This window comes from Mycteria americana, chromosome 1 (assembly GCF_035582795.1).
Source record: "Mycteria americana isolate JAX WOST 10 ecotype Jacksonville Zoo and Gardens chromosome 1, USCA_MyAme_1.0, whole genome shotgun sequence".
Lineage (NCBI taxonomy): Eukaryota > Metazoa > Chordata > Aves > Ciconiiformes > Ciconiidae > Mycteria > Mycteria americana.
Window position 1 is genome coordinate 97,142,321 of NC_134365.1, and position 22,851 is coordinate 97,165,171.

The 22,851-nt window shown below is 37.2% G+C and overlaps 1 protein-coding gene across 1 annotated transcript in view; it reads right to left on the reverse strand.

The window, feature by feature from the left end:
- ABI3BP (ABI family member 3 binding protein) overlaps positions 1 to 22,851 on the reverse strand; it is a 167,817-nt gene that overhangs the window by 70,651 nt on the left and 74,315 nt on the right. The window contains 14 exon segments of the mRNA XM_075514216.1: positions 708 to 782; positions 1,872 to 1,946; positions 3,603 to 3,668; positions 4,051 to 4,116; positions 10,912 to 10,998; positions 11,505 to 11,570; positions 13,400 to 13,474; positions 14,939 to 14,995; positions 16,626 to 16,700; positions 18,372 to 18,437; positions 18,820 to 18,885; positions 20,217 to 20,291; positions 21,009 to 21,083; positions 22,369 to 22,437. Coding sequence (XP_075370331.1) covers positions 708 to 782; positions 1,872 to 1,946; positions 3,603 to 3,668; positions 4,051 to 4,116; positions 10,912 to 10,998; positions 11,505 to 11,570; positions 13,400 to 13,474; positions 14,939 to 14,995; positions 16,626 to 16,700; positions 18,372 to 18,437; positions 18,820 to 18,885; positions 20,217 to 20,291; positions 21,009 to 21,083; positions 22,369 to 22,437 — 993 coding nt within the window.

Genomic DNA, 22,851 nt, shown 5'->3' on the forward strand with positions numbered 1-22,851 from the left:
AAGATAAAAGAACTTCTAACACCCTGGTTATAAGCATAAAGCACTCCAAAAAAGGCAGAAAAAACATAATCTGCAAAACTAAAAAACACTGCAAATATATTTCTGTAAAAAAGACTGTCTTAATTATCTTCAGTGCTTTATTTTCTGTCAAGATTTTGTTAGTGAATTTTAATATCATATAATCTGTGTACATATATACACATATAAAATAAGGGTAAAATAAAGTAAAAAAATAACCGAACAGTGAGAAATAGTAAGAAAGAAGCTTACTATGCTGGCATAAATAATATAGAGTATATAAATGTGTGTATCGATCTGTCTGAGAGTATAACAATTAAGTTTGAAAGAAAAAAACAAGTAATTTTAAGGTTATTATTAAGCTTTAGGCATTATTATTATTATTATTATTATTATTATTATTATTATTAAACCAAGCTTACTTCATTTAAGTATATCTCAAAATAGCCCCAGTAGCTTTTTGAGAGACAAATGTAAGATCAGGAACACTACCAGGTGAGTTTCTACGCAGCAAGCACAAGTTGTCTTGGCTCATGTGAAAAAGGGTACTTTGTCTACGCTGGTGATCATGACTCAAGTGGAAGACAAGTATGGCAGATGACCAAAATATCTGGGTTGAATAGGATTTCCAAAATTGCTACCAAAACACCAAAAGTGGTTTAACTGAAAAGCTAATGCATTACTATTACCCATAGTTGTTGTTAGCACATGAGGTGTTCTGGAAAGTGGAGGCATAGATTTTTCCAGGTCAGCTGAACTTGTAACTGCAGAAAAACGTAAATAACCCTGAGAGACAGTTTCATATTGGTGCAGAAATAGGGAGTGGGGGGAATCAGAAAAAGTAAGATTGCTTTACATTGCTTTGCAAGATGCCAACACCACTATAACACAGTTTCACAAGATTTCCAGCTTGAAAAGAAATGAACAAAACCTCAAAGTTTTGAAAAAGTCACATGCACCTAACAGACACACCCTGACAGAAACTGCAGTTCCCCTAAAAGCAGACATATCAACAGGAGGTAATTGATCTGTGCACATGTAACATCAAAAAACCTGTGCTTTTGACTTCTCTTGCATCTGTAGAAAGAGATCTACATACTTAAAACATATGCTAATATGAATTTCTACAACCAGGTATTTCTATTGCCAATGCTTTGCTTGTTTCAGTTTAACAGATGCCAGTATTTTGAATTATAGGTTTTAATATAGTACACATTATGAAATTTGTCATTTAAATTAAATTGTGATATTTTATGTAATTGACATAACATAAATTAGCACAACTTTTGTGACATACTGAAGAGCCAGAAGGTGAGGCAGAAAATTCAAAACTATACTGTTGAAACATTGACTGTCAGGTTTAGGATAATTTAGCTTCTCATCTCTCCCACAATCATACCTCTGCTATGAATAAAAATTTAATCTTGGATAGCTATGACCCCAGTAAGAAAAGTTCCAACATAACATAATATAACATAACATAACTTGAAAAAAATGCTTAGTAATGAGAAAACTGAAGAAAAATGTGTGTGGTATGACTAACAAAAAATCACCCGGGGTAAAATGTCCCAATAAAGAATATATCTTCATAAGTGATAATGACTCCATCTAGCTAGTCGTCCTTATATATGACAGATTAAAACCACCCAAAACAATGTTGATTCCTGTGGTTTTTTTATTTGATCCTATGCCACAGAATATCATCATGTAGTTATAGAGCCTAACTACCAAACACTGCAAACAAAATTCTGTTCCAGACAACACCAAGCAATCAGAGAATACAGCTTGTAACTGTTACATCCTTGATGCAAAACCAAATCCTAAGCTATGGAAGTATCATAAACACAATTTACCAGTCTCTATTTCTGATATTTCTGCAGATGCAGATGTTTGGGACGGGAAAGTAATATGATGAGAGTCCAGTGAAGCTGGAAAACAAAAGAAAACAAAAAATTCTTTTTGGCATCATCTGAAGCTATAGACTGAACAGGTTTCAACCCATTACTAAGGAACTAGGGACTTCAGACAGGAAAAAATCTCAAATGCACATGGAATGGATTTTCTCATGTGAATGTGTGAAGATGCACTGGGAATGCAAATGATGAAGAAGCTGTTGCAAGAAATATGAAGAAATATTCAAAGACATTAGACAATATGATGGAAAAATAAGAAAAAAGAACATAAATATTAACTAAAAAAAGAGATGAAAGGCAAAGAAAGACTTGCTTATGCCTTGTAGGACAAGATGTGACATACAAAAACTCAGTTTGAAAATGCTATTTAAAAAGAGAGGTAACAGAGAAGAGATGTACAATTTCTGATAAATAGAAAGCATTTTCTTGCAAAAGAGAAGGTAGAAGGATCCTAAAAGGATTAATATAGGCAAGAATTGCAGCATCATTGGAAAAGACCCTAAAGTGCATGACACTCAGCTGACAAAAATACAAGATTTCTCCAGTGCCACAAAACCACACTTCAGAATCAGTTCCCACCACTTCGACTGAGACACCAAGAAACATGGCCAGCACATCTGGGAACCTACGATTCAACTGCATCTCAATGGGAAGGATACGTTAATACAGTTCATTACACTTATAACTTGCACTCGGCTTCAGGTCATGTATTACTTTGCTACCTCACGGGCCAAAAAATACTGCCAGGTCACAGGACTGGTCTTGTGTGTACAAGCGAAAGAAGCTATCTCTAAGAGCATCTCCACCTGTCATCCCCAAGTGCCATATCCAATGCCTTAAGTAAATACGGCTTTTCGTGTACAGCCGTTTCATCTCTACACTTATGCTTCACCCCAGCGTACGCCCAAGAGAAACGACAGTTTGGCTAAAAGCACAACAATATCTCTTGGGACAATTCCCGTCTTGCATTGTTACCAGATCTGCAAGAAATATCGTTACCAAATTAGGGTGGCAGCGCGGCCAGGCACCAAAGGTTGCCGGTGTTTTGGACCTTGAAGAAACATGCCGTAATTCACCGAAAGCTGAAAAGAGGCATCGTTCTTCAAACACTAACGTGACCTCAAAGGAAGCAGCAGAGCAGAGCATTCCCAATTCCAGGTGATGGCAATGTAACGGTGTGGGCAGATGAGAACCAGCCACCTTGAAAGTCAGCGGTGAAGCAACCAATAGCTGCACCCTTGGACCAGGAAAACCTGGTGGGCAGCTGAACTGCAGTGCTGTCCCTCTTGTGCCAGCCCAGCTCAGCCCAGCCGGGATTTGCCTCCTAAGAACGCTGTCGTATTTGAATGTGTCACAGAAAGGAAGACCCACTACCAAAACACAAAGAAGCAGGGGAATGGCAGCTGAAGGCAAGGTGCAATAATACGTTCTCTACGCAAGCTGTCGCTCCGTCCCCACAGAAAATGCTTGTCAGCAATGGAAAAAGCATGGGATCAAACAACAGAATCGCAGAACAAGTGTGGTGAGTGCTTCGGCAAGCCAAGCTACACCAACAAGTCTTCATACTCTCCATGGAAGAGGACAAGGATGCCAGGTGGTTTGGGGTGGGAGGCGTGATGGGGAGCAAAAGAGAAAGGGGAAAATGGAAAAAGACGGGGGTTTGCTAGTTACCCATCACAGTTTGCTGGGTTGCCAGGGAGGAAGGAGTGGTGGACTTCAGCCTTGGTCTTCGAGTAGCTAAGATCAAACACAAAAACCACTTTCAGGTCCTCAGACAGGCTGTTGTTGCATGGGTGGTATCAAGAGAGAGCTATAAACAAGGAGACGTGGCCCTGCTTGGGGAAGGCTTCCATTTCACAGCATCACTCCCCGTAGCAGCACGATGCTATCTTTCAACGGGCATAGGCAGCCCAAGGGAACAGAGTAAACCTGGAAGTGGAACCCCAAAAAAGGCAGCAGAAAGCTTACAGATGGAGCAATTTCTAATAAGGAGCCATAAGGGACCAACCACATCATGGACCCACTTTTCAGGACATCAAAACATCTGAACAGGCTCATCGCTGCAGAGAAAAGCATTGCCAAAGTAATCAACGTAGGAAGGGAATCACTGGCTATTTACCCATCACAGTCCTTGTGGTTTCCAGTGAAGCAGACGAGGTGGATTCCAGGTCCGGTCTCTGGCTTGCTACGGTCAGACATGGAAATGATCTTGAGATATCCACACAGTCTTGCCACAGTAGTACAAGCAGCACCACTTCACAACACCCCAAAGGTCTGTATTTAGGGCAATATATCCCTTCTCCTGGCAATACCTCATGACTCAGTGATCAAATCAGCGGGCAACCATCTTGCTGTGGTTGCAACTAACACAATACTCTTAGAAACTCAGTAGCTAAATGGCTCTCCATTGGCAGAAAATGGCTACATGACTACTTCACCAAACCATTTCTTACATTTTCTTGAAAGATGCCTAAAAAGAGTTGTTGTAGATGGAACATGGGAGCCAAGAGACTCATCTCTGTATTCAGAATTCAAGATCACAAGTGGTGGGCGCCTCTCAAATGCAAGCAACTACAAATACTAAATACTTCCTTATTCCAGCATGAAGGAATAAACTGCACATTATCCTATCAATATTCAGTCAGAACTCCAACTCTCCTTAGAACTTCAATAATTTCTGCAAAAAGGTATTTCCTTACTGTTGTTGTCACTATTATTATTATTTTTACAAAGAACAGACTATATAAGGCCTCACCATTCCCATGAAAGGCCTCCCCATTCCCCATGACATCTGAAAATTCCCATTCTTCCTTTAGGTTAGTCTCTAAGCCAATGAGTAACATGCCTATCCATCAAGCTTGAACTTCAGTGCTCAAATTAGTGAAACGAAAGAGGAAAATATAATTAATGTCCCCTAAGGAATCTATGAGACAGCTATACTACAACAATAGCAAGACTAAGAGGAAGTAAAATTATATTTCTGCCATATTGGAATATTTCATTCTAGAAATAATTTTCAAAATAAAAACTGCATCTAGAGATACACAGGCATTGCATGACAAATTCTTTTTGCCGGCTGTCCCTGCAAAATGTGATTTTTCAAGTGATGGAAAAAAGCATACGTTCAAACATCAGAATCATGTCATTAGTATGGCAGGTGTTTTTGCAAGCCAAAGTGCATTAACAAACCTACATATTGCTCAAAGCAGATGAAAATTATGTCAAGTGATGGCAGGGGAAAAGAAAAAATGAAAATATCATATTTACCCTCCACTGTTCCTTGGCTTGCAAGGTAAGGAGAAGTAGATTTCAGCTTTGGTCTCTGAGTAACTAAGATTAAACCAGAAAACTGCCTTCAGCTATTACAAATCAACAGTTTTTTCCAAAGCAGTGTCAGTACAGAGTTTTAAATGAATGAAGCCCATATTACGCTCAGCTTTTTTACATAAATATTTGCATTCATTACAGTATTATTCCATTTTTAAATCAGGGTGGCCTAGCTGAGTTAATGTAGAATACAAACAGTTAACCTTTTAGTGAACTAGGCCTATAGAGCAGAAAATTATGAAGAGGGATTGAGAAGCTTAACAATTAAGTATCTCTTTGTTATCTTTTATATAAATGACTGACCACCTCACTGACATGTTTGTCATTGCCACTAACAGGAAAAAAAAATCAAAAGGTTTTGAGTAAATTTTAAAATAATGCTTTTCATATTTAAGTATTGCCAAAATGATAGAAATTATGATGGAATCACTGTTTACCCATCACTCTCCTCGTGGTTTCCAGTGACGGAAAAGATGTGGGCTCCAGGACTGGTCTTGGGAGAACTAAGATTAGAGATGGAAACTATCTTGAGATGTTATGGCAGTTTCTCTATGTGTATGAAGGCATCACTTTAATCACATCCAAATAAATCGGTATTTAAATTGTGGTTTCTCAGGTATACTTTTCCTATCAAATAAATAATACATCAACTTTTTGTCACTCTGTATTACCAAAAAAGCCCAACCACTGGCTAAACACTGCTCCAAGTAGATAATAATGGCAGTCATGACGTTCCAGAACTGCCTTTTAACTGCAATAAATGACAGATCCCAAAATCGATTTTCTAGCATCAAACAAATATTTTCAAACTATAAATTGAGAACCAGTCAATGAATATGTAGCCAGAACCTCTGCCCGCATCAAAGATACTGTCAAGTTTTGGAAATGACCACCTAATATTTAATCTGAAAAACCATTAACTAGCTCTGATTACTATGTTCTTCACCACCCTTAAAAATCTGACCTTTGGGGCTAAAAAAATATATGCCTGGCAAAAACAATAGCTTCTCTGCAGAAAAATGCATACAGGTGAACTTAATAAGGATTTCTATCAAGAGTTGAGCCAACTACTAGAAGAAAAACAACTTGTGCTTTCTTAACCAAAATCTGTAGGAATCTCTAATGGAACAGCATCTCCTTAATTTACAGGAGCAGGTCTTCATCCTGAAGAGGTATGAAGTACTTCAAACAGACAGAATCTCCTAAGCACGCTATGAGACAAGCATGAGCTAAAAGAAGAGTCACATTTATTTTCCAGAAATTAGTGAACAGAAATGCAAATGACAACAGTGAAATGCAAAGATAATGATAAAAATCCCTGTACTTATACAATCCCTGTATAAGAATGTATTATTAAAAAAAAGAGAAGAGAGTTTCTGATAAAAGCATAGAGCAAATTCTTAACACAAGCAGAAAATAGGTCAAACAGTAGATACCTCAGAAAATGGAATCAGAATTTTGAAACTGCCATCACACTTGCAAGAACACATTATAGGAAAAGTGGAAGAGCACAAATTTGATGGACCAACAAAGAGAAAATTTCAAACATGGAATTCTTGCTCTGAAAGAACTCCATTAGACTCCTCCAGTCTAAGCAAACAAAATCCTTCAAAAATGCAGTAAAAGTTTGTAGACTTGATTGACAGGGGGATGGATTGAAATAGTTTCAGAAATTTCTCCCTTTCAATGATCCATTTGACTACACGCTTCTCTGTGGCTCTGGGCTGTCTACTGTCCTCTCCGTCTTCATTTTGTTTGCTGAAAAATGGGAATAACAAGAGCTCCACAAATGTTTTCTAAATTACCTAGCCAATGTTTGCATGTTTACTAGCATTGAGTTGAAGAACTGTTAAACACAGCAGTTAAGATGGCAGATATAAAACAGAGTACCTACTTGTTAGTGTACAAGGGAATACTATAGAATATTTGCAAATATCTATAGGGGTCTGCAGTAGAAGACAAGGTGCAGAGTATAACAGAAGAAGAAAAGGAGTGTTCCTGTGTTCAGCATTAAATTTGTCCTGTAGAGCAAGAAACTGGCTTGATTCTTTAGGATACATGTAGAAGGCCAACAAACCTTTTATCTCCTCGACATATCTGGACTACTGAGTCTTGACCTATTTAAAAAAACCTGAACGTGGGTTTGCAATGCCCACTGTGCTCTTTCATCTCCCTAATAAGAATTTTGTCGCCACAGCACAGCTTAAGAGTCCTCCTTCATGAGAAATATATTTGAATATTCTACACAACTGCAGTATTCACAATGTGAACAACTTTTTAACTGTTTTAAAACCACAAGTGAACACGAACAGGCAACAGAAAATAAATCTACAATGAGAATTCCCTACACACATCACACACACACCAACATTGTAACTGACCAGGAAAATGTATTAAATACCAGTAACCACAAAACTTCACTATAGTAATAACAAAGTAAAGATAAAATAAAAAGCAGTATAACTTCAAGCAATACAGTAGTTATCTGTATCAGGATATTCTGCATATAATGAAGAATTTTAAAGTTAGATTACCAGTCTCACAGTATTTCACAGGCACAGAAGTGCCCAGGACATTATACTGTAAAATTCCATTACATTAAGTAATACATAATTGTTCAATGGCAATTATGGGTAATAGTACCAATTAATATTGCAAAAGTGAACTAAGAATTTAAAAAAAAAATAATAATCCAGCATTGTAAACATCATATACATTGCCTTAAACGAAAGTAGTACCTGATGCAGAATTTTTATCTTGCAGTTGTTCTTATCCCCAAAGTAAGGAAAATTAAACCAATATTTCACCAAAAGCACACTGGGAACTCTTCTGATAATTCCTCACTGTCAAGAACACTCAGTTTGCAAGAAATGTCATTACCAGATTGGATTAATGGTATTTCTGGGATTCCAGATGCTTTAGACACGAATTGTGAAACTATCTGTGTTTCATTAAGAGCTGAAAAGAAAATCTGGATTTAAAATGCTGAGGAATCTCACTGTTGCTGGGATAACACAACACACTACCCAGCACAAGTTGTGCTGTTCAAGATGATGTAACTGCAAACACAAGCAAGATACTGAATGCTTGAAAGTCCTCTCTGTATTATGTGAATAAAGAGAAAGATATGCAACCCCATATGGTGGCAACAGGATCCAATATCTGATGCTAGACAGAACTCCTAAGAAACTTCTTCTTTTACACTTTCTGGAGTTTAAATTACACCAACAGAAAAATGAAATTGTTACAAGTTGGTATAAAAGACTGGTCCTTTAGCACTTTGTACCAAAAATGCCTTCTAGCTGCTGATCAAGAAGTGATTGACACAAAAACAGTTCTTTAACAGGCTTGCCATTTAGACTTAAAAGCAAACATGTCTGAAGGTGCTCACAGCAGAAAAAAGGAAGCAAGTGGCAATGTGATGAAAACTAAAATAGAATCCCACATTGCTTACCCATCGCTGTTTGTCTGTTTCCAAAAAGGATGAGATGTAGAATTGAGGACTGGTCCCTATGTAGCTAAATCAAATACGAAAGTCATCTTGAAATAGGCAGTCTCTGCACAAGTGATAACACTGTGGTTTTAAAGGAAAAAAGGAAGTCTAGATTGAAAGTATTGTTCATTACCTGAATCACCATATTAGTTTTTTTGGTTGTGTAGCTCTGTAGAGCACAATAAATGTGAAGTCATTAACCAGTCTTCAAGAAATGAGGAAGAGTTCAAACAGGCTTGAAGAACCTTGGCAAGTAAACATTTGCTAAAAACAACTAATAGACAAATGACCAACTAAGCAATACATTTTTAAAAGAGATCATTAAGATCATGAAGAGATCCACTCTAGGGGAAATAACATGTAAGCAAGTATTTCATTGCAGTCCTCATTGTGTGGCTGGACTTCCTCACCTTCCTTTAGTTCAAAGATCCTTCTATTCACTCTCCTCTCTCTCCCTTCCTCCCCTCCTCAACACACACAAAAAACTAAAACCAGAATTCCTTAGGTTATTCCAAGGAAGTCCTTTAAATACAAACAACTGTACATGCTAATGGTTCTCATCTCATACCAAGCCTATGCCTAGAATATGTTAATTAAACATTATTATCATATTTAATCACATTTTTAACTCTCCTTCAAATCTGGGACTTATCTTTGCATGGAGATGTTTATGTTGAATTCCGGACTAGATCAGACATGATTTTCTTCATTCTCCCAAACATTGTTAAGTGCTGGGAAATCGATTCCTCTGGTTTGAAAAGAATGCAGTATTCCTTTCTTTATAGGCAAAGCATGTTGAATAAAGAATTGAACTTGGATGTGCTATTATATCAATATATAGAAAGCCATTACTGAAACTTTCTGTTAAGGCACTTGATCATAAGTTATTGCTCAGTATGGAAGATGCATTAATGATAAAGACTGATTAATACCTTTGAAGAATAAATGCATAAAACTTAACCCATCTCCATTTCTTGATTTTAAGAATGTTTAGTTGGAATCTGCAAGCTTTGCCATTAACCTGCAATTACAGGCAGTTGGACAGCTAGTAAAAGTTTCCTGTCAAATACTCATTTAGTCCACTTTTTATTGAAAGGGAGTTCTGGCAACAAGTTGAAACAGACTTTGGATGGAATTGTCATTATTGAAAGGAAATGAAATATTTCTTCACACAGGGACAGTAAAACAAGCAGAACCTTCAGCATTGATAGAATTTAATTTGTTCAGTGTCATTTTGTAAGACACTGGTAAGTTTTAGTTTATTTTCTGAACACAGGAAGTAGGAGAACCCTAAAGAATACATGTTGGCAAGGAAGAACAGGAAAACCATATACTTTAGATTATTATATATTAATAAGTGTAAATAATTTAAATGTCAAGAAAATACCATAATTCAACCAGTTTAATTTTACTGGAGTCCAGTATAACAGGTTTCAAGGGTGTTTGAAAGCATCACATCTACCATAGAAGCTCCAGCTCAAGATAAATTTGTTGCAAGTATTTTCTTTACAATGTTGAGCAGTTTAGTTTAAAAAGTTGTACTCAAGCAATACAGCAATATATGTGATAAGCATGCTTTTATTTCTTTTATTTTAGAATATAACCTTGGCTTTTATATAGCCTTGGACCTATGCTGTCTCATTTACTGCCAGCAAAATGTCTAACTTCGATAACTGCTTTAAATAATACATTCAAATGAAAGGACTTAAGGGTCCATTCTCCACTATTTTGAAGCTACATATTCATTGCTATTGATCCTGTTATTTCTATGGGACTTACTCAACAGTTTCAACCATTAGAACTGTTTCATTCAGGGATTTAAACAAAACTTGTATTAGCTTTCAGTCTTACCCATCTGCAGTATTGCAACTTAAAAAGAGAATGCTACAATATGTAATAAGACATGCCAAAATCTATTATCATCAAGCACAGCAATACAGACTTGTAAATATATTAGGAATGTAGACCAAAATTAGAAGCAAGTATTTACTATTTTAGAGCATCACACAAAATTTCCTAATTTAGTCTGGTATTTGAGAGAGCAAATTAATTATGGCAGTTCTGTAGTTATTCTGATTCGTGTTAAACTTAACAAGATACCAAAAGTATGATGAAATCTCTGTGAGAATTTCTATTTAAAATCACATTTTCAAGTATTACCAGGTAGAGCTGATGGCATTTCTTGGATGCCAGATGTTTCAGGTCTTGAAGAAATGTGCTGCTTTTCATCAAAAGCTGAAAGAAAATCTGGAATTAAAATGAGAAGTGACTTCAGAGCCACAGTATTTGGACAGCAGCAGGGCAGTTCAAGACAACACTGATGTGAGATCAAGCAAGATGGCAGCAGCTTTAAAGATCAGCTGTGAAATGAGGAGTTACATAAATACTGAAGCTGGTGTGAAATAAAGTAGGGTCAATTCTGGTATCTCATGCTAGGTAGAATTCTTCTCACCGGCCTTTTTTTTTAAGTACCTATTCTTTGAAAGAAAATTGCAACCACCAGAAGAAAATGAAAGGCAACATATGCTAGCAGAGTGCTTTTTGTAGACTGTTGTTTAGTCAGTATGGTAAATTATTTTTCAGCTTTGATTATACAGAAATGGCTGAGTTGAGAGGGCAGAAAAAAAGGAAAAAAAAAGCCTAACATCAAGTAGTCTTCAAAGCAATGTGTCTGAATGAATCTTAGCACTGTCCACAGCCAATGGAAGTGAGGGCAAGGGATGGAAAAGCTAATGGAATTATATGCTATTTACCCATCGTGCTCCCTCTGGTTTCCATGGAGGGATGAGATGTGAATTTCAGGCCTGGTCCCTGGGTAGCTAAGATTAAATATGAAAACAATCTTGAAACAATGAGTGAGATAAGTCTTTATATAAGGTGATCTTTGGCCCTTTATTAGCAGGTCCAAATGGTCTAAATTTATTTTAGATTTCTTGTATACACATTTCTAATTGATATTTGTGGTAGCCTACTCCGTTCTCTGTCTTGTGGGTTTTTGGTTTGGTTTTTTTTTTGATACATAACATCTAATTTTGAGGCATTTACTACAAGGCCAGCTGTCTGCATCTGATTTTAAAATTCTATCCAATAGCAACAGCTGACAGCAAATATCTTCTCCCCTACACTTTAGTTTGGTTGTTCCAGATAAGTCTTTTAAATAAGGAGCTGCAAATACCTCATGTTATTTTGATACAGCATGCCTTCACATTGGAAATTAGGCATAAAGTTATGAATCAGGGCTTAATTCAACCTAAAAACATCACTTTATGCACACAAGTTGGAAAACGTATACCTCTGGCATGGAAAAACGCCTGTAGATGACCTCTTTAGGCAAAGACAGAGTAAATTAATAGCTCAAGTTACAAGAAGCATTGTTTTGTCTGCACACAAAAGCTCACTACTAAACATCAAAGTTAGGAACTTTATAATTTAGTTTATAAACACATCTGATGCAATGTGGGATACACATTAAATCCAGCTAGGCTGCACTTTTAAAAGTCATGTAGGAACGGTTCACTGCATAACAAAAGCACGTGGTATCAACCTAAAGCAGTATCACAGAATCAGTGAAACACAGCATAACTGAGGTTGGAAGGGGCATCCAGTATGCTAGATGCTGAAAAAAATTCCATCAAATGAACATTCACAGTGCAAACAACTTGAAACAGCATGAAGTTGTATAGAATTTTCAGCTTTAGAAAGAAAGAAATCATTCACAGAGAGACAGGAAAATTGTCAGAATCATGAATATTAACCTAACCACACTATATATGTGTTCTGTAAAACATGAACTGTTGAGAGGCTTTAGAATTTATCCTAAAACCTGAAATAAAAGAGGCTGAAGAGTAAGTTTTCACAATCAGAAGCCAGTAAAAGAAAATATATTGGTGCTTGTCTGAGAAATTATCATATTAGACATTAAGAAAACATCATAATAATTTACCCAGTTCCACTTTACTTGAGTCAAATATAACAGGTTGCAAAGGTATTTGAACAGTTACTGTAAAATCACCAAACCAAACAAATACCATGTTGATCCTCAACATGTCAAATCACTCTTTATCACAATAAATATTTCTGTAACCATAATTTTGAAGCAAAAGATTTTAGGGAAATTACACTGCACAAATAGAGTATTATGAGTGACAAAAGTACTGTTATTTATTTATTTATTTAGAATAACTATCCACTGGTGGCTGCTGGTAATTATACTGATTTCAGTAAATCTGTTGATATGGCACTTTTGCAAAATCAGGACAGCTGAATTGGGGCAGGGCTCAATATCGATGTAAAGCAGTAATTATAGTATGAGTAAATTCATATTCAACCAAAGTAAAATAAGCAAGGATAATCTGAGTCACCTCTGTCCTTAAAACTCCCAGAAAAATTATAATTTGTGTGTAATATGAAATTACCAAAAAAATATTCTAATAACTATAATACTCCACTATTCTGTGTCATGATAATCCTAAAAGCCTACTATTTCAACATTATTATCCCAAATGCAGCAATATACCACCTTCTTCCTGTAATAATATTAACCCCAAGGTAAAGAAATGTAAATTAAAAATACAACCAAAAGTATAAGGACATTTCTTGTAAGAATTCCTAACACTAATAAAATTACATTTTCAAGAAATGTCATTACCAGATTTTGTTGATGGCATTTCTGGAATAGCAAACGTTGTGGATCTTGAAGAAATAGGCTGCGTTTCATCAGAAGCTGAAAAGAGAATCCGAGTTTTAAAAGTTGCAGTGGCATCAAAGCCACTAAAATACCACTGTACCAAGCTGGCAGAAGCTGTTCTGTAGAAGGAAACAATGATACAAATAAAAATCCAGAGAGTAAATGGCCTGAGAGTCAGCTGTAGGATGACTGACAGAAGAACAACCAAGCTGATGTCTCCTAAGGTATGGATACAACATGAGTTCGATGAGAGTAGTATTCTCATACCTATTACATTTCCAAGACACAGAATTTGTATCCTTTCAAAGAACCTAGGTAGAGAAAATTTCGAATAAGAACTAAACCTACATAAAACTGCTTACAGTAATATACAAGTATGTTCCTCAGTTATTCAGTCTGAGCAGAATGCTTTCTACTTGCTAATAAAAAGAAATAGGTGACATGAAAGCATTGCGCAAGAAACCTTAGAGACACATTTTGTTCAAAGATAATGACTTCTGGTCTTACTACAGTCCAGGGCAGTGATGAGAAAGTGGAAACTATAATCAAGTATGTGCTATTTACCTATTGCTATATATCTGGTTACCAGGTAAGAAAGAGATGTTGATCAAAGCTGGTCTCTGGGAAGCTAACAAAACCGCTAACAAAACAGAAAAAGTCTTGAGATACTGAGGCAGACAGTCTTCACACAGGTGGTACCAAAACACTTTTCTGAACATAGTCAACAAATTCATATTTTGCCCAGGGATTGGATTTTTCCCGCAACTGCCACAAAGTTACTTTGATATAAACAGGATTATTGAGAAAGACCATTGTTCAGTGGAAAATAGCTTAAAAACATCTTTATGTTCTTATGACAATATTTTAATGAAAACACAAATGCAAAAATATCAGATTCTATCAGATCACTAAGACCACCGTTTCCATGACAAAAATTATGCAGCCAGCATGAAAGAAACATGGTCTATTTCTATGGGCAGTGTTATATGAAAAACTGAAGAGTAGGTGCTCTTGATGTTAAGAACACTCATGACTGATTAAAGTTGAAGGACATGCAATAAGAAATCTAAGTAGCCTGATTCTTTACATTAAGAAAGAATGCTGTGGTAGTTCTGAGAGAACATGCTGCAGAGAGCAGTAAAGTCACACTTGCCTAGCTGCTAAAAGTTTTCCACCTAATGAAAATAGTTTGATTTGACTGAAATGACCTTGGATAAAATCGAGTTCTCGACTTTAAAAGGAAACAAAAATATTGCATTCATGCAGAGGCAGGATAACTGTCAGTACCACCCATGGAGTATTAACACAGCTGCATCATGTTTGTGTTCAGTGTGAATTCTGTGATAGATAAAGCTAAGACTTTTCTAAATTTATCTGTGATGAGAAACTAAAACAACACTGACCAAAGTTTAACAAATAACACTAGGGAAAACATGAATAGTGTACGTATGTTGTAATAAGCTAATCTCCAGATGACAAAAAACGTTAATGGTCATTTACCCAATTCCACTTTACTGTTGTCAGATGTAATAGGTTTGAAAGGTGCTTGAACAGTTACTGTAATAGAGAAATAGGTCATTTTCGTGTGTTAGGATTTTAGATTACATTGCCTCTCACAAATACATTGCTAAGAAATTCACTTCTTCTGTAGCTATGTTTACTAAGTTGCACTTAACCAATACAGCAACAAATCCAAGAAGCTGTCCATTTAGTAAGTTTTAGAATTATTAAAATGAAAAATCATCAGCACTGAGCTGGAATGTATAACTTGAAAGGACCAAAACAAATATACAGCTGTTTTACACTGAAGACTTCAAGGTCTGATACACCACTGCTTTGTACCTTGGGCAGCTACTCATCCTTGCACACAGTGGATAACCCACTAAACTGATTTCAGAGCAATTCAGCCAGCTGTTCTACTAATTCTACACCAACAAAATAAGAGTACAAAAAAGCAAATGAGTAGAAAACCCAGGCCTGAATTAATTTTACATTATTTGAGATTTATATTCTACTTCAAACATCCTGATCAGAGAAACACAGCCTTCCTATCCTCAAAGTATTTTACAGTTTATACTACCCAGCACTTTTGAACCTGTGCACTTAAAATTAAAGACCAAATCCTTCCTGAGACTCCTAATATTGTGTCTGTACATTTAGTAAAAGTGGAGCATCCATAGACCTATGTTTCCATGTAACTTCTGTGTGTTCAACAATTCTATAAATAAAGGTATTTCAATCAGGTCACAAAACATGCATCTTTGACACACAAGCATTGTATAGCACTTATGTAAGTGCATTCAAAAAGATTAATGCTCATTGCCCATACAATACTGAACAACACTTGTAAACATATCAAGACGAGATGATGAACTAGCTTCAACTAATTTTTCACTCAGAAGCCAGCTTTGCATATGCTTGCTTTGTTGTCTCAGCATAGTATACTGCAGAATCAAGACAACTGATTTTAAAGTTGGTCTCCAGAAAGAGAATGATGTTTGACATAATGATGTAATAAAACATCACTTACTTAAATCATGCTAGCATGAACAGAAACACAGATGAGAACCTTACAGCAACCCTCTACTTTTTTTTATGACCACATTCTGGGAAAAATCTCATGCTCAAATACAAATGCAGATATTCTGCCTGAAAAACTATGTTCTCCATAAATACACGGGGAGAATAACAAATTATTAGCAGAAATAACTGTAAAAATAATTTTTAATACTAAAATGCTGTACTGTAGCAGTCTTTTGAATATTAGAGACTACTTTAAAAAGTTGTAACAGGAAACAAATGTTCAACCAACAGATCTCCTTAAAAAGTGCCTACTAGCTAAAGAGAAAACATTCCCTTCCCAAAGGATAAATATTATACTGACAACACAAAATTCACCAAAGCTCAACAATTTCCTCTCATCTGCTAAATTCTGCCCCACTCTCCCCTCCACAACCCTTCAATAATATGATACTACCCTGAAGTAGCCAGATCATATCAGGATCACTTAATTGAGGCTAGAACTGCTGGACACTGGCAATTATTACAAATAACATGAAGCCTTAATGAACAAATGAAAGACCACTGCAGGCAACATTAAAAGCCAGGACAAATAACAAACATTGGAATAGTACTACTTAAATATCAAGAAAGATCAAGGATTGGAAATAAAACAAATGCCATTTACCAGTCTCTTGCTCTGACATTTTTGCAGATGTAGATGTTTGGGGAGTGGAAGTAACATGAAGAAAGTCATGTGAGGCTGGAAAAAAAATTGTGGCTTATTATTTAAAAGATACATGAACCATCATACCACGGCATCATCTGCAACCATGTACTCGATGGTTTAGTTTCTTTAGGAACTGAAGAAACATAAAAATATACTCTACAAAATAAGCAAAATTTAAAAAAGAAAGAGGTTAACATGCAAAGATGTGTAAAAACACATAAATATAATGCAGGAAATTAAATGGAATCGCACAAGTAGAATGGAAAAAAATTCCCATAAGGTTAGTAGGAATGTAAGACTGAAAAAGCTGAAGAACACTGGGCAAAGGGAGGCAAAGAGAAAGCAAATATACAAGATAATGATACCGAAACAAATCCAGTTTTAAAAAAATGGCAAAAATAAAAGAACATAATGTGATCCAGACAACATCACCAGAGAGGGAAAGAGAAAGAAATATTCTTAGCCCAGACAAATTTATATGTTTTGTTATAATTACAAGTATCTCATTTCTCCACTGTAAAAACAAAAAAGCTAAGAAAAGTCCTTTAATTAATGCAAGGCAAGAAATGTAACTTTCCTGGAAAAGTCCCTGAAGTGCATGACATATCTCAGCTGATATGAAAGCAAGACTGCTACAGACAAAAGTGCCACAATAACACTGCAAGACACTTAATATGGTTCATTACACTTATAACTTGCACTCCACTTCAGGTCTGTGGACTTATCAGCCTGCTCATGTAATGTTGTTAACCTCATGGGCCAAAAAATACTGCCAGGTCACAGGACTGGTCTTGTACACCTCCCAAAGCAAAAGAAGCTATCTCTAAGAGCATCTCCACCTGTCATCCCCAAGTGCCATATCCAATGCCTTAAGTAAATACGGCTTTTCGTGTACAGCCGTTTCATCTCTACACTTATGCTTCACCCCAGTGTACGCCCAAGAGAAACGACAGTTTGGCTAAAAGCACAACAATATCTCTTGGGACAATTCCCGTCTTGCATTGTTACCAGATCTGCAAGAAATATCGTTACCAAATTAGGGTGGCAGCGCGGCCAGGCACCAAAGGTTGCCGGTGTTTTGGACCTTGAAGAAACATGCTGTAATTCACCGAAAGCTGAAAAGAGGCATCGTTCTTCAAACACTAACGTGACCTCAAAAGAAGCAGCAGAGCAGAGCATTCCCAATTCCAGGCGATGGCAATGTAACGGTGTGGGCAGATGAGAACCAGCCACCTTGAAAGTCAGCGGTGAAGCAACCAATAGCTGCACCCTTGGACCAGGAAAACCTGGTGGGCAGCTGAACTGCAGTGCTGTCCCTCTTGTGCCAGCCCAGCTCAGCCCAGCCGGGATTTGCCTCCTAAGAACGCTGTCGTATTTGAATGTGTCACAGAAAGGAAGACCCACTACCAAAACACAAAGAAGCAGGGGAATGGCAGCTGAAGGCAAGGTGCAATAATACGTTCTCTACGCAAGCTGTCGCTCCGTCCCCACAGAAAATGCTTGTCAGCAATGGAAAAAGCATGGGATCAAACAACAGAATCGCAGAACAAGTGTGGTGAGTGCTTCGGCAAGCCAAGCTACACCAACAAGTCTTCATACTCTCCATGGAAGAGGACAAAGATGCCAGGTGGTTTGGGGTGGGAGGCGTGATGGGGAGCAAAAGAGAAAGGGGAAAATGGAAAAAGATGGGGGTTTGCTAGTTACCCATCACAGTTTGCTGGGTTGCCAGGGAGGATGGAGTGGTGGACTTCAGCCTTGGTCTTCGAGTAGCTAAGATCAAACACAAAAACCACTTTCAGGTCCTCAGACAGGCTGTTGTTGCATGGGTGGTATCAAGACAGAGCTATAAACAAGGAGACGTGGCCCTGCTTGGGGAAGGCTTCCGTGTCACAGCATCACTCCCCGTAGCAGCACGATGCTATCTTTCAACGGGCATAGGCAGCCCAAGGGAACAGAGTAAACCTGGAAGTGGAACCCCAAAAAAGGCAGCAGAAAGCTTACAGATGGAGCAATTTCTAATAAGGAGCCATAAGGGACCAACCACATCATGGACCCACTTTTCAGGACATCAAAACATCTGAACAGGCTCATCGCTGCAGAGAAAAGCATTGCCAAAGTAATCAACGTAGGAAGGGAATCACTGGCTATTTACCCATCACAGTCCTTGTGGTTTCCAGTGAAGCAGACGAGGTGGATTCCAGGTCCGGTCTCTGGCTTGCTACGGTCAGACATGGAAATGATCTTGAGATATCCACACAGTCTTGCCACAGCAGTACAAGCAGCATCACTTCACAACACCCCAAAGGTCTGTATTTAGGGCAATATATCCCTTCTCCTGGCAATACCTCATGACTCAGTGATCAAATCAGCAGGCAACCATCTTGCTGTGGTTGCAACTAACACAATACTCTTAGAAACTCAGTAGCTAAATGGCTCTCCATTGGCAGAAAATGGCTACATGACTACTTCACCAAACCATTTCTTACATTTCCTTGAAAGATGCTAACAGTTGTTGGAGAGGGAATATAGGAGACAAGAGACCCACCTTTGGATTCAGAAGTCAAGATCTGATCTCACTTTTCCCTAGAATCAACCAAATCCTTCATTCTATGGGTCAGAAATCTCAGTGCCTGGCAGTAATAAAGCACAGTGATTCTGTAGAGAAATGCCTGCAAAGAAGTGACTGAAGGCAATTTTTCTGCAGAATCCTAGCACATCTTTCAACCACTTACACTTGTACAGTCCATCATCCCATTGTACACTGAAGAACAAGTAACTTCACTGACGTGACTTCCTCATACTCTCTTATCCTAATTTTGCCCTGATAAAATGTACAACCTAATACATAAACCACTGTAAAATCTAGTCTATGTGTACTCATTCGTGCTGCGCATCTCTGCTACACTGTGGGCTTGACTCCAGATGTAAGGGAGGCAAGACTGTTGGTGACAGTTTTCAAACATGCACAAAGATGTAGAAGTTGGTGGTAATAAGGAAATGGTGCCTAGTGATTTCTCTGGGATTTTTTTTATGTTCCCAACCTTTGGGAAGTGAAACCCTTCTGTTCAGGTCCCTTCTACATGAAACTTTTCTAGCATTCAATGACTCACTAACCAAATCAGTAACTGGCATTTTCCCATGGTTAAAAACTCATGGGGTATTCTTAAGAACAGCAGCTAAAGCTTTTTCCACCTATGGAGAAGCTTTTGCATCCAATGTACAAAAGGACCAAACTTGACATGTTAGCACTTACTTAACCATTCCAAATATCAGGCCTCTATATAGACAATCCTTCACAAAAAAATGGATGACAACCCTGTAGGACAACCTAGCTAATTGTTTACCAACGTAAGAAAAATTAATCTTATAATTCCAACATTTCATTCCAAATTTCTCAAATGTTGCAGCAGATACAACTGGTCTCTCTCTCTCCAGTTACACTTTTATACAGAGCAAGTCAGAATAAACCCTCCATTTAGCAAAGTGTTGCTGTGTCTTTTGAGAAACTGTCTAGATGTCAGGAGAACTACAATGAAGAGACATCATTACCAGCTGAGATTGGTGGCATTTCTGGCATGCCAGATGTTGTGGATCTTGAAGAAAGAGGCTTCCTTTCACCTAAATCTGAAAAGATAATCTTATGTTAAAAGGCTTAATTGCCTCAGAGCTACAATGGATAGCACAGGACTCAGCAGTGTTGCATTTTTAATGGAAATGCTGTTAATGGAAATGTTGCATTGTTAAAATGGAAGCACAGGGAAATTTGCTCGCAAATCAGCTAGGCATTACTGTGTCTCATGAACTGTTAGGCTGGTGTGGAAGTCAGTGTGGAAACCATGTGACCTAATTATTCATACTAATGAGAATTCTTATTACTACTTAATAATCCTAGCACGTTAAGAATTGCAGGTAGGAAGAAAACACCTTTTGATCCAGAAAACAGCCAATGGGCCAGCCAATATAAAGCTAGCCAAAACAACCTTTTCACAGAAACATTACACAGAAATATATGTTAAGCACTTAATTCCCTCTCACAGTTAAGTTCTCTCAGCACAGGAACAAAAAAACAAAACTGAGAAAGGCAGGTCCACATCTGGGAACCTCAATAATGAGAAAACCAAACCCAACCAACTAAAGGGAACCCATCTCTGTGCCCCCTATCCTCCATCTACAAAGATGAATGATGCGTGCAGATGAGAATCTAGTTAATGGCAGCTATAAGTGGTATGAATTACTGGGATGGTGACAACTAAAGCAACGCAAAGCTTCCAAAAATAGCAGCAAGGATAAAAATGAAAAGAAAATCTTTACAACTAAATAAAGTCATCTTATTGATTTTACCCAGTGCCGTTTCTAACAACTGAGGTTCTGTAGTAATTACGGGCATGGATATTTCCAACTCAGTAGTATCTCTAGCTGCAGAAAAAAAAAAAAGTAAATACACCTGAGAAATAACTTCATGTAAATAAATTAAGAAGGAAGATTTGAGGGAAGAGAAATTTTACCTTCCACTGCTCTGCCAGAGTATTTTTTTTAATTATTATTTATTTGTTTACAAAATGAACCTTCTTTTTCCTAAGTATTGTAAATACCCTCACTAACTACTTAGCTGAAGATGTTATTCTAGTTTTCCCATGTATGCAAATATTGACAAAGAGTTTGAAAAATAATCTATTTATAGTTTTACATGCACTTGCCTTAAATAGCACCTGAAAAAACAGCTCTGCAACTTATACCACATCTTTCCATGAATTTAAGAATTCTTCAGAAAATTTAGGAAAAAATTGTGATTTCAGGGATTAAAGTCTCTTGGTACCACTTCATTAAGTCACTTAGCTCTATGCATTTTTTTCAATTTCCACTAATTTCTTTCAGTCAGATTTGGGCCCAGGTATCCCATATAACAGAACGAACTAACTTGATTTAAAATCATTGCTTGGGAGTAGGATGCTTTATAGAACAGTGCAGCAAAACTGAAAACTGTATTGGGATGCCAAGAACCAGTAGGTTATACAGCAGAGAACTTAATAAACTACAGCTGCATTGCTCAGAGTAAAGTTTTGGGCAATGAACTGCTTTCCTTTCCCCTCCACCTCCTCCTACCCCTTCCCCATTGTCCTCACCTCTTATGCACATACTTGCTCATGTTCAAGCAATGCTTAAAAAACTTAAGCGTCCTCACATATCAAAGGCTACAGGAAAAACAATAACCTATCTCCAAAGCTGTAACCCAAAGTATAGCTTAGTTAGAAAGGTCTGGCCTGAGATGTGTTTACTTTCTTACTTTAAGACAATACAGAGGAAAAATCACAGCAAAATGTATATGGACATTGAAAAACAGACAGAAAGAAAGAGAGAAAGAAAACAATCTTATCACTAAAAAGTATCATATCTTACTTGACTATAACAATCTTAAGCCTTGCAAAATTTAAATCTTTTCTTGACACAACCATTCGATCGATACTGCATTATTCAGGCTCTGTAAGGTAGTTGCAGTCTTGCTTTAAACCTGTGCTGTGCCTGATCCCAGGAATTAGGATGCTCTTATAGGATTTGAAAAACTAACACATAGGGCAACACCCAATCCAAGCACTATGGAACAACTGTCTGAAATCATCAATATGGAAGCAGTAGTAAACTTTTCAGCACCAATCAACCAAACAAAAAGGTATGCTTCTGAAATAATATTACTATAATTTACCAGTGTCTGGTATTTCTGAAGCTGTAAAAGTTTGGGGAGTAGAAGTAACATGAGGGAAGTCATGTGAAGCTGGAAAATAAAAACAAAAATCATGCTGTATTGTTTTGAAGTGACAAGAACCATCACGCAACAGAATCATATTCTTTTATGAGCTGAAGAAACTTCTAGGTAGTATTTAACATATTATGTTCCGCAGAAAGGTAGACTCTGAAATGCACAATAACCAATTAAGTATGACTTGAAAATAATTCCCAAAAACATGCATTAATGCACAGACACATAACGCAACTAATGACCAAATTGTTAGCAGAATTGCACAAAAAGAAGTTGAACTATAGAGTTAAAAAGGAGAAATACAAGGCTGCTCAAAAAAGGAGAACAAATTATGAATAAGAATTAGCAAACTGGGACTGCATGGAATTTTTGTCTAGAATTCCAAGGATCAAGAAGGAGGATATCCTGGTGCTGAAATTGAAGAAGGAA